The sequence below is a fragment of the Ammospiza caudacuta genome, chromosome 4, assembly GCF_027887145.1.
Source record: "Ammospiza caudacuta isolate bAmmCau1 chromosome 4, bAmmCau1.pri, whole genome shotgun sequence".
Classification (NCBI taxonomy): domain Eukaryota; kingdom Metazoa; phylum Chordata; class Aves; order Passeriformes; family Passerellidae; genus Ammospiza; species Ammospiza caudacuta.
Window position 1 is genome coordinate 16,343,605 of NC_080596.1, and position 12,448 is coordinate 16,356,052.

Genomic DNA, 12,448 nt, shown 5'->3' on the forward strand with positions numbered 1-12,448 from the left:
AATTGAGGCTATGGAGTCAAATGGTTGGGTTGTGTCAAAATACCAAAATCTGTCATTCAGAACACACAAAAAAGTAAAGGTAACTTGATTGAACTTGTAATACAACTGTATCAGGGGAGTAATTTTCTCATTTCCTCATGACTTTTAGTCTATTTTATATATCTCTGTCTTAGAGTATGGAGCCCTCTAATAGATGAAAGTGGTGAGGCTGTTACCTCAGAAAGGAAGGATAACAACCATATAAGATTTCCAATTTGGAGTGTAAGGACTTGCAAAGCCTGGGCAATTTGGTCCATGGAACACCAACTTCTCCCTCTACCCAAGGGTCAGGACATAACCATGCACTCAAAGCTAAGTACTGCTTCTGCCCTTGGGTCCAGCTTGGGCTTCAACTGCAAATGAAACTTGTCTGCTATTGAAGATGTTTGCCAGCCTGTGTGAAAGCCTGGATTGGTTTTAGCTCACAGAAAATCCTCACCCAGAGGAGAAGTACCTTTGTGTGAGCACAGTGACTGCTGGCACGCAGCGATGCTTGATCCTGACCTGTGAACTCACAGGAGGCCAAGGCTCCCCCTGCTCAGTCTGTGACAGTGGCTCACTGCCTCAAGGGGAATTTCAGAGAGATTTTGAAAGCATCTGAACTAGAGGCAGAAGGACCTTAGGGGATGATACACACAAGCCAGGGACTTGGATCAGTGACTGGACTGGGAAAACGGAATTTTCCCTAAGGTCAGCATTGAGCCTGACTTGAAGGTCAAGTTCTTACCTTTCTGGAGGAAGAAACACAGTGAAATGTGCCTCTCTTCTTGAAAGTCACTCTGAGATTTTTGCAAAGAATGATATATAAGAAAGGGTAATTTTGTCACTCTTACAAACTTTCACAGACTTGTAGGCTCAAGATTAATCTGCTATGAAAAAATGGCCAGCTGTCCCTCACAGTGCTTGGCCAGCTAATGCTTCCCTGTATTTTCTAATCTGTGCTTTGACCCAGGAGTGAGCATTTGAAGGTGAAGGTTATCACTGGAGCAACGGGAGCGAGGATAACTCAGTATCCTAGGTGAAGGAGAGGACACTGGAGTACAAAAGGGCAGAGAGACAGGATAGGAGACCTAGAAAGGCTCCTGTGGTATGGAAAGATGACATCAGATGATCTTCAGAAAAAGACTGGAAGGTGTGACAGAAAGAGTTCACCATAAAAGGGACAGGAGAAGACCAGGACATTGTTTTTTGGGAGGCATGAAGCAAACGAAACAAATACACAGGGAAAAGAGAACAACATGATCTGCTTATGTAGTAAGAGGGCTCCTGGGAGCAGGAGCAAAGAGGAGCTCCTAAACCAGTGAGTTTATTACTGGTTGTTGCTGTCAACACATCTCTACTTTGGCAAGAATGGGTGAAATCAGCTCTGAGCTCCCCATACATTAAAGAAGCATTGGGGTCTTCCTGACCAGTGTTAGAATGCAAGCATTGTGGAATGCACAATGCAAAGCAGCAGCAATTTATACTTTCCTATTTCCAACACTGACACTGTGTGGTCATCTCAAACTCAATTGCCTCTTTCAAAATATGTATGTGTGCAAACATACATATGTATGTCTGCCACAAGGAAAAGCATCTGCTAGAGGCCAACAATTCCAGTCCTAAAAACAAATTGTCTCCAGGGAGACCGACAGTCTCTCACAGTATATTGTATTTTTCTAACTTTCCAACTACTTCTCAAGGAAGATAAACATTTATTCCTGTTCTCACATTTAAGTAGAACATTTATACCCCTCTACATGTATATTTATGTTCACCCTCCTTTCCCTTGAATCATTCTTTATCAACTTACTGGATGGAGTTCTCAATGCGTGTGATGGTGAGGAAAGCTGCTAGGTTGGCCGTGTAGGAGGAGATGACAATCAAAGCAAAAAGCCACCAGGCTCCCATCATCAGTCGGGTTGCCAGGGTTGTGTATGGAACCTCTCCTCCTGTGGGGAAGAAGGAAAAGCAAGAATTTTCATTTGGCAGAGGAATGCTCGTGCATAGCTCAGGATAACTAGACCCCAAGGTTAACAGCTTAAAGCAGTCCATTAAAGCCTGGTGCTTCAGTGAACTGAGCAGGATTGGGAGCTGCACTTCCTATGCAAGGAAAAGCACTGAAGGAAGCCCACACTGTCAGTTGTCATTCCTGTGTTTAATCTCTTTTGCTATTGTGCCTTTAATTGCAGTTCATCTGCCAATCCTGTCCAGTAATGGAAATAGACTTCTACATCTCAGAACAAAAGCAGCCAAAGGAAAATCTTACAATGTTCTTTCCTTAGAGATCTTATCTACAAACCTTAATTAAGTTTTTCTTTCATTCTGGGGAACGTAAAGTCTAAAAATCCCATCAAACCACAATTACTTTTCACAGTTCTGTAGGCAGGCAGATGCTCATGATAACCATATGTATTTGTACAACTTGCTGCAAGTGAACTTGGACACACAGGGAAAAAAAATCACACGTATTTAAGAAGAAAGCAAACATTGTTTTGTATTCCTCTAGTTGCTTTCCTTTAAAATCCAACTTCCAGGTAAACAGAACATGAGCAGCAATTAAACCTCCCAGGATGAGCTGCAAGCCATCGATTGTGCGACAAGAGCCGAGAGATGCAAGCCATGAAAAGCAGCAGTTTTTATTCAAACAACTGCCCCAAAACACACTAGTTTGGAGTATTTGCAAGAGCTCTTTCTGTTTAAAAAAATAGATAAATCTCAGATTTTTAGATGGAGGAAAATGTTATTTTTTAAATCCCCCTTTTGTCTGCAGTATGTTTTGTCACAGCTACAAGTAACTAAGGGGGGATAGGTGAACGCAGCAAACACCCACAGTCAACTGCTCAAGATGTTCACCCTTTTCCTCTCCCTCTACGCTCAGCAGTTTGAGAAGTTGATATTGTTTTTGAAGTAGGTTTCTCCTAGGAAAAATCTTATGATGGTACAATGCCTGGGATTTGCAAAAGCAATTGTTACCAATTCAACCATCTGTAGATAGTTTGTTTTGCACTTATGTAAAAACTTCTTAATGTTTCCACAGCAAGTAGGTTTAAGGGAATACAAATTAGAATTATTCCCATTCCAAGAACAAATGATTTTCACTTATGTACAGAAACGCGGTGTTTAATCAGTGTTATCTATTAAGGATGCTCTTACTGCTTTATTCTGAATTTTTCTTACCTATAAAAAACACTGGGGACTCTGCATTGCCATACCAATTTGAAAGTTTTTTCCTGTATCAGTGATGTGGAACTGTATCATATATGAAATAATAATTGACTCCGTTCATTTATACTTTTGGTATATAAACACTCAAATCCTTTGCCTTTTGAGAATTCCAGAACTGACAGACAAAATCTCTTAGACATAAACATCTGGGAACAAGTTTTCTTTTATTTCCAAGATGCCATGTAATCGTCTGAAATAAGAATCTATTGATCAGATTGGGAGATATAATTTCAGTCTAAGGATTATCAAAGATGAACGTTAACTTCAACATCTGAAGATTTGGGTTTGTCTGCTGCATGAATTTTTAATTACTTTTAACAGAGTATTTCTACTTTACAACAGTTTTGCTAAGTCTTTTAAATACTTAATTAAAAAATGATTTTTTAATAAAATGAAAAGAGCAATTATATTCATTTATCAGAAAAGGCTGTTTGTCCTTTTAACTTTCAGGTGCCAATCCCTGCAGATAATCCTCAAACTTAATTGGAATGGCTAGTGGGATTGAGAAGAAACCAATGATATTTTGGATATCCTTGCATATTCATTTTTCAGCTTTATGAGTAAAACTCCAAAATTCTCACATTTTTGAATTGAAATTAAATGTCAGAAGAGAGAGGACCATTGAAAGTCACACACCTGCCTTCTGGTTCAAGCGAGGATGCTGTGCATCAAGTGAACACAAAAGCCACTACAGATCTCTCAGCCACAACATTCCCTACTGTCCACACAGCTTTCCCATACTTTGATAAAGTTTTCCCCGCTATTCACTTTTACTTCTTCCTTTTCCCTCCCATGTTAAAAATAGACTTTAAAACCCATGAATGCTGGCTAGCCCAAGTGCTTTTACTTCATCCTGATGTTTGTGAATCTTTGTTCCTAATTCACAGTTGTTCCTTGTATACCAGCAGTCAATAAATGAAGCTTGAGGACAAAGCTTGTATTGAAGTACATGTACAATAAACACATATCAAAATAATTCCTCACTCCTCTAACAATTTTTGTTCTGAGGCTTCTTAAACCACTGTTTCTAAAGCAGGGCTCACACCACAAGAGCCTAAGTGCATGATTTTTTTTAAAGCAGTATAGGCAGCATACTCCATCTTTCCCAGTAAAAGAAGAAAAGAAAAAAAACCAAAGGAGATCTTTTACTGTCATGGTACCATTTCTTTGGCATCTATTAGGAGACTTAATGTGACACAGTCTTGTTCCATTGTACTCCTTGCTAAAACACTTCCTGCACCATGACAGTTCACCTTAAGAAACCTCTTAATTCTCCCCAATTTTGTTTCTGGGGATAAAACTTTCTGAAGTTTTCTTTGGGTCCCAATCCACATTTTCTCAGTGCAGAAAGTGCCAAGTCACTCAGGAGAGCAACAATCACGGCTTTTCCATTAACGTTACCATGACAGACAGCCACAGACCTAAAAGATACTAAACTCCTCTTTAAATTAGTGTGCAGGAGGGACAGGCATGCAAACCTCCCTGAGCTCTGCTTTCCGAGACCCAGGATGAGTTTCAGATGCACTGACACCTTTATGGATCATGCCATGTTCTACTTACAAGAGTTTACACACAGGACATGCAGCACAAATCAGGAGGGAGCCAAAACCATGGAACAAATCTTTGCCTGTTGCTGTCTTTGATACCATACCAGCAAAGCTTAGTGACCCCTAATGGCAAAGGGGGACACCTGTGCAATGCAGACCCATGCTGATGACCAGAGTTCTATGACATCTCATTCCTATAGCAAAATTCATCAGTGGAAACCAGCACAGTGGTTGTGGTTACAGTAAAAACACTGCTGCTCTTGGGGCACGATGAGCAGCACTTAAAAGTACTGAGTCCCACTCATGAAACCAATGGAAACCATAGAAGACAGCAGTCCATGAGTTGCTTTGTCACATTAAAAGACATCTCAAAGGACTACAGAGGCTATATTATCATTTACTGTGGCCTTTCCAATACACCTGCAGAAGGGTATAAGGCAGCAAAAAATTCCACTACCTCTACATCACCTATGTTGTGGCTACAGCTCCCAGAATAATTCATCTGACGTGTAATGGGTGCTAAAATCGCTTAGAAAAATGTAATCTGCCTTTAAAATCTTCATGTGCAGGAAGGGACAGATATTTTCCAGAGTAAACTGAACTAAAAATAATCAATCTTATTGGGAGTTTTCTGAAAAAGTTGAATTGCTGTAGAAGTCACAGTGAAAGAAATTGCTTTTAGTCCTCCCACATTCATCTAATGCAGCTCTCCTTCATCAATCCTGGACCATTTTAATGCTGGCCTACTTCAGATGACAGGCTTAGACTGCAACTTATCTTATAAATTTCTGTTTATTCTCGTTTCTTTCCAAGCGCTTCAAGCTAAATAGAAGGCAGGAAAAATAATGCATCATCTTGATAATGCAAAAAATATTATGCATAATTATGACAGACTTAAATACCAGGGTTAAACCCAACTTAGAGGACAAAATGTGAAACTATAGAATTAACATACATATTTTTACTTTAAAAAAATATTTTTCCTCATTAGTATTCAGTGTAAAGCTTTCTTCATGTCAAAAATCACAAGAGAGGAGTACAGGCAAGAGGGAGGAATGAAAACACAGGAAAAATGGGCAAAACACGGAAATTCAGTATCACAGCCTGGTAAGATCTTGATATTTTACAATTCTGGATTAAATTTGAAGAATTCAAAATGCATAAGCTCTTTTTCCAGACATCTTGTTCTCAGGGATTTGTCAATTGTTTGCCTGAAGAAAAACTGCAGTGAGCTGAGCTTTTGTGTAAGGAGTTTTCCAGCTAATTTAAAGAACCATGAAAAATATGTTAATTGTGACTGCTTTGTTCAGGAACTGTAATGCCATCAAAATTAAAAGCAAGAATCTCAACTGTGCTTGGAAAAGGAAGGTGAAGAAATAATAGGGTGGGTTATCTGGGGACAGATTTTGATTCTGCTTTTTCCTACAAAAATTCTGTCCACATTCAGTGAATTACTGGCCTTTGGTAAAAAAGCACAAAGGACTTGGGAGCTGGCTGCAGTTTAGCCTTTAGCCTGTTAGAACAGTCACATCAATTACGCTGTGCATCTGCAATTTCCATAAATAAAGAGGTGCAGATGCCTGTTGCAAACAGTTTAGATCAATGCATGTCTTCTGTATTCTTTGTGAAGGGGACATTAATAGAGAGTGCATGTGAGGGAAGTAGTTTGTATTAACAAAGAGGAAAAGGTATTTTATATTTCCACTTTTTTATTGCCACTAGAAACAAAACCTGAAGTTTGACTGAGCTCTGTGATCTTTGTAAAACTCTGCAAAGCAGAACTCTTCAAAGGCAGAACCTTTCAGAGCATTAGCTATTACCATTGTTCTGTTAAAAACTTTCCTGATAATATAAAATCTCACCTATTTCAATTGGAAATGTTCAATTCAGTATAGGACAAAAAAAAATTTTACAGTCAATGAAGCCCATACCTATTTCTACCAGCTGTGAAGTAAATGCAGCTTGGAAGTTGTCGGGAAATTTCTCATCATGAATTTTTCTTCCCTTATTTTCATTTTTTTCATCTATCCTTTTCCATTCTTCCTTGAACTTTGCTTATATTCATCCATAACATTTAAGCTGGCATGCCATAACCTGAGCTTGTAATATTCCATTTTGTGCGGAAGTTAACACCCACTGACCACAGCAGGCATGACAAATTATTCCACAGGAGAATACAACTCCTTGAATTGGTAATGCCTCCCAAATAAGCTTGAAAATCAGTGGCTGAACTTGCTATCCTTGCACATACTGTCAGATTGCAGGGGTTTGAGAGTGGAGAAGGAACTGATCATGAGGCAGGGCTGGCAGCCAGACCTTACGAGGTATGGAGAAGTTTGAGAGCCAGCTATAGTTTTTACTCACCACACCACCTGCTCCTTCTGTAGCACTTGGTTTGTATTAAAATATAGTGATTTAAAGCCCAAAAATTATATGTAAAAAGAGACATTCAGATATTTTGCTTCACACATCAAACATTTCTTCAGGTCTTTACTCCCTAACAAGACAGCACTGCATCTACGTATTATTACTATACTGTGAAAAACTCCAAATATATTAGGAACAGTTCTTTGAGTTCATTGGAAGTAGTAGGATTGGAAAGAACCCAATTTTTTTTTTTATTTACCAAACCAATTATATAAGTTTCCATCAGATCCCAAAGATAAAGTTTTCTTATTTTATCGTAAAGCTATTCGTAAGCTACTATTTCACTATAATACAATTGTAAAAGTCATGTGTAGACATTTTAAATGGTTATATCTTTTGAAATTGTTAAATGTCTCTTTATATTTGTTAAGTCTTTCATCTTGTTACATCCAGATATTAAGATGAAAGAAAAACTTGGATTGAAGGTTCAGCTTGGTCTTTAAGTTTGCAATAATTTTTTTTGGTTATCTTTCTAAAAAACTGCCCAAAGTTCTAAGACTCATGTCAGCAAACAGAAATCCTGGAAGCTACACAGTAAACTCTCAAAAATGCTTGGATGAAATTTGTTTGAATTTGCTGATTTGAAACTGTGTTATAGTAGTAGCTATGTAGTAGCTACAACTTAACCTCCCCTACACAGAAAGAATTTAATTGGCTTTTTTTCACAAGCACATAAGAGAAATATTTGTTGCCTTTCTAGCATAATGATTTTGAATAGTATTACCTTCACCTAATGCACAATGTCATTAATGTTTCTATATCTCCTACTAAAGTTTTCAGTGCCCTCCTTCCTGTTCTCAGCTCTGCCTCACCTCTGTGCACACTTCCTCCCCACATAATTTTTTCTCTGAAATTTGTAGTGTTTAACACTTTGTGCTCTTTTTCCTTTCAATATGCTCTACCTGTGCATTCCAGATACTTCAGCATGGGCAGCTGGAGGCTTGAAACACACACCACTCAGCCTGACTGCCCCTCTTACACCTCACATTTCCCCTTATGCATCACAGAGATGCTTTACAGGAGCCAGCCATGCTCCACTCCAGTGTGATTGGGGGGCCTGCAGCAGGCACTGTCTCCCGTCTCACTTTGTGCTCCAGCCATCAGCACACAGTCACAGAAACAAGCAAGAACAGTTCTTTCTAAGTTCTCAACCTCTGAAATACCTAATCCATTTTGACATAGTGACACCTTCTTTGCCTTCTACCCACCATGTCCATCTGACTTTCAGTATTTCCAATTGCTCCTACTAGATTTCAGAAACAACATGAAGATCAACTCTGTATTTCTGAGTCTAACTGCTCTTGTTTACTATTCAGATTTCTCCTGCTGGTCTATAGGCAATTAAAGAATGTGTTCACTTTGTCCTTTGGTGCTCTGATTAATTTTTTCACCCCTTAATGTCTTATTTCTGAACTAAACAATCACTGCCTCTTGCTATTTGCTGTTGTTAGTGTAATGATCCCCTGACTAATCTCATTACGTTTTCTCCCTGGAAGATTGTTTTCCTTCAGCTGGATGGGAAGCACTACCCTCACTGCACTCCCAGAAGGGAACCAATGATGCACAAAAGAAAGCTCCCCTCATTTATTTCTCCCCTTTACGTGACAGGCAGAAAATCTGAAACCATCACTCCTCTCCTTCAGGCTTATTTCAAATCACTGCTAGGTATCTGAAATCTGTGAAGGAGTTTGAGAAGCTGCATCTTATACATGCTAAAGATCCTCCCCAGCAGCTTTAGAGGCCAGCTAACCTGAGGGTGTGTGCGCAGCCGTGTGAAGGCCGATGGAGGCTTCCCCCAGCCCTCTACCAAGGAGGCCAGGCACGAGCCAGCTCCAGTCTGAGAGAGAGATTGCCATGCTACCTTGTCACCCTCTGTTACCAGCAATCATCTCCAAGGTACATCTCAGATCTTGAAAACTCCCACTGAAAAAACTCCATTTGCCACTGCTGTGTGTCTGTTTGGATGTGCCTTTGGCACTTGACTCACACACTAAGGCTCATTGCTCAGCTCTGTTTTCTCATTAATAGGGAAATATTACTCATGCTGAGATTTCCAATGCTGGGACTAATCAAGGACCTGTGGCTGGGACTAATCAAGGACCTGTGGCAGTGCCACAAAAACCCTCATCAAGTTACAGCCCAGGGAACCCATCTCATAAATCTGGTCAGAGGGCCTTGACATACAACCTGATGGACAAATATCCACAAGGTTGGTGAAATGCCTGCTCACAAAATATTTTGCTTAAAATAAAGATTCTTCAGTCACATTCCTTGAAAATATCCTCTCTGAAGCTAGAAATTCCTCCAGCATCAAGGAAAGGGTCAGTGCTACCCAGTGCAAAGCATTTCAGCCCACTACAGCATTGCTCTGTACTGGATTAGTAACCCACTGTGTTTGTAAGTTTAAGTCTCTGCTGTGTCTATTACCAAACTATTTTTCTACCAGTCTTCAAATACTAGCCTGCACAACTTGCTGTGTCTGCTGCAACAGCTCCATTCCAGTAACAGAGGACTAATCATTTGGCCACTGGGCTCCCTTGGAAAATTCTGCCAAGATACAGCAGGAACTGTCAGACATCCTTGAGTAAAATTTTGTAAGAAAATGAATCTGTTTGCAGCAGCCTGTCAGATGCACCACTTCACTACACTACTACCCTTTTCTCCCTGGGTCTAATTTATATACAACAGTAGTTAGAGGCACCATGAAGATGAAAAATAATTTGTGACAATAGCACCCCTGAGGGCAAACCAAGGAGGGCATCCAGAGACAACATACCTTTAGGTAAGTGGGAGCTGTAACTATAAAGGTCAGTTTTAACTCTGTCTTAATCCCCAGGTATTGATCATAGTCCTTTTATAATGCTCACCATTTCTGCTAAACTGTGACTAGACAGTGCAGGATTCAGCCTCAGAATAATCTAGATAGAACTGTGCTATGCTGCTACTTTTAAAAGCTGCTGTGTCTTTAAAGTTGCAAAAATTTTCCATATACCAAACTCTATTCCTCATAAAAAAAAAAAAAAATCATCAGGTTTGCAGAGAAGAAAGCAGAGAATGAAAATGGAGGAAATTTATTTTATGGGAGAAGCAATAGCAATTCAAACCCAAAATTGAATGGACTTTCTAAAAGGCTATTTTAAACAGAAATTCAAGCCTCCATCAAAAAAGGAGAGCAGTACAATGACAAAAGTTTTAACTTATTTTTTCTATTCAGAAATTTTTAGATAAACTCCAAACATTTAAATATATACTGAAAGTACAAAAAAGGTCTAATAACTACATTGGAGTAGAATAGTATCTAATGTGATAATAAAAAGTCTAAACTCTTTTCAGCTGAGCTGAGATTCCAATTTTCTGCATCACTAGCAATGATAATGTTACACAAACAGTGTTCAATCGTTAAATTAATTCCCATTAAATCAATGTCCTTAAAGGCCAAACAGTCCTTTAATAATTACCTGATTAAAGTGATGTTAGCATAACATATTAGTTATAGTATATTTATAACTCTCTTCACAACAATAAATCTTTTCTACCAATCTTGCTGAAATGGTGGCAATAATGCAAAAGTTGGGAAGGGAGATGTTTTGTATCACCATTTAGCAAATGGCTGGGCTCTAGCTTCTCCTGGTGTCTGTGATGCTTTAATTACAGACATTGATCAGATTTTCATTCCTATTATGTAGTATTTACAGGATCAATCTTCAAGACCTATAGGAATCAATTCCTGGCTTCTAGGCCTAGACCCACAAGCTTAATGACTTATTTCAGATATTAACAGTTTTGCATTGGTCACTTTCTGTCTTTCTGTGGAATTAGCAAAATATAGTTTCAACTGCAAATCGAAGTTCACAAGAGATAAAAGAAAATGTTACAAACATTAGTTTGCATTATTATAGTGCCAATACATTGCATTGACTTGTGCAACATTATCAGAGAGAGAGGACATGAGTAGCCTTTACAGTGCTTCTAAAAGTTCTGGAAAATATATCAGAAAGTATATTTTGTTTTACTCTTCTGCTGCCATTACAAAAGAGGAGCAATGACTGCAGCTAAAATGAAAATGGAGGCATCCACTAGTATTTGCTGAGTTACTGGGAGCCCTTAGATTAATTATTACTAGTCTTATACTACAAATCTAGATATTTGAAAGTCTATCTTTTGACACCTGGTACTGTGACCACATTGGAACTGAGGCTTGCAGTCCACCTCTCATGAATCAGTTGGCCAAACTATACTGTATTAATGCTGCTGAAGTGCATTGGTTTATTAGAAGACTTAGCACGGTTTAAATTTAATTTTGGGGTTACCAAATACAGGACCATTCAATTACATAATCATAAATAACTGTGCAACAAGCCTAGCAATTTTACTAACAGCTCTTTGCAAAAAAACAAAACAAAACAAAAAAAACCATCTCTGATCAGATAATTCTTTGTTGCCACTTTCAAAACATAGCCCAGTACAGAATATAATTATTAACATACACACACAGAGAAGAACACAGATTAGAGCTCAATGGGCATTTTCAAGAAACACAGGGAGCCTCTGGGGATGCTCTTCAGGAGTGCTGGGATGAGATTTGTGCTTTTAAGATGACTCTTGATTGCATGCCTGTGTAAAGGTGCTATTTGCAGCCACTGGGAAGGCATCAAAGTGATATATGCTTGCTATTATTTTAGAGGATGTTGGCACTGGATCTTAACAAATAACCTTGCACACCGGCAACATTTAGATCAGATTTCAAGAGATGCTGAGACCAAATCTCTCAATTACTAACGGCTGGATCCAAATGCTGTGAAGCCTCAAGCAATCAGCCACAATTATCATCTCTGGTGCATATTCATGAGTGGCTGAGGAGATGATGTGTGTGTTACTGTCACGTACAGTTTGCTTAGTGGGATCTTTCTGCACACTGCTGACAGGGCTGCATGTAGCACCTTCAGGGACAGCAGAGGGAACTGTGCACAATGGACTGAAAACAGACCATCTGTATGTAAAATTAACATTAAGCTAAACAATGCCATTAGCGAGGTATTAAAGCGTGGCTTTAGTGAAGAGCCTGTCAGAGAGGGCGTTATGAATATGAGGGAGGGAGTCCCCTTTGGCTGAAACTTAGCAACTGTGAACCAAGCAAACACAAAACAATGCAGTGTGACCATAAGGACAAACACTTGTTCCAGTAAAGCCCTCACATCTTTTGACAAGTAGTTTTGCCCATAATCTTT

At 39.1% G+C, this 12,448-nt stretch overlaps 1 protein-coding gene across 2 annotated transcripts in view; it reads right to left on the reverse strand.

Moving 5' to 3' along the window:
* Positions 1–12,448, reverse strand: part of GRID2 (glutamate ionotropic receptor delta type subunit 2) — a 677,452-nt gene that overhangs the window by 98,515 nt on the left and 566,489 nt on the right. For both annotated transcript variants that reach the window (XM_058803526.1, XM_058803525.1), the window contains one exon: positions 1,832–1,970. In XM_058803526.1, coding sequence (XP_058659509.1) covers positions 1,832–1,970 — 139 coding nt within the window. The remainder of the gene's footprint in view (positions 1–1,831; positions 1,971–12,448) is intronic.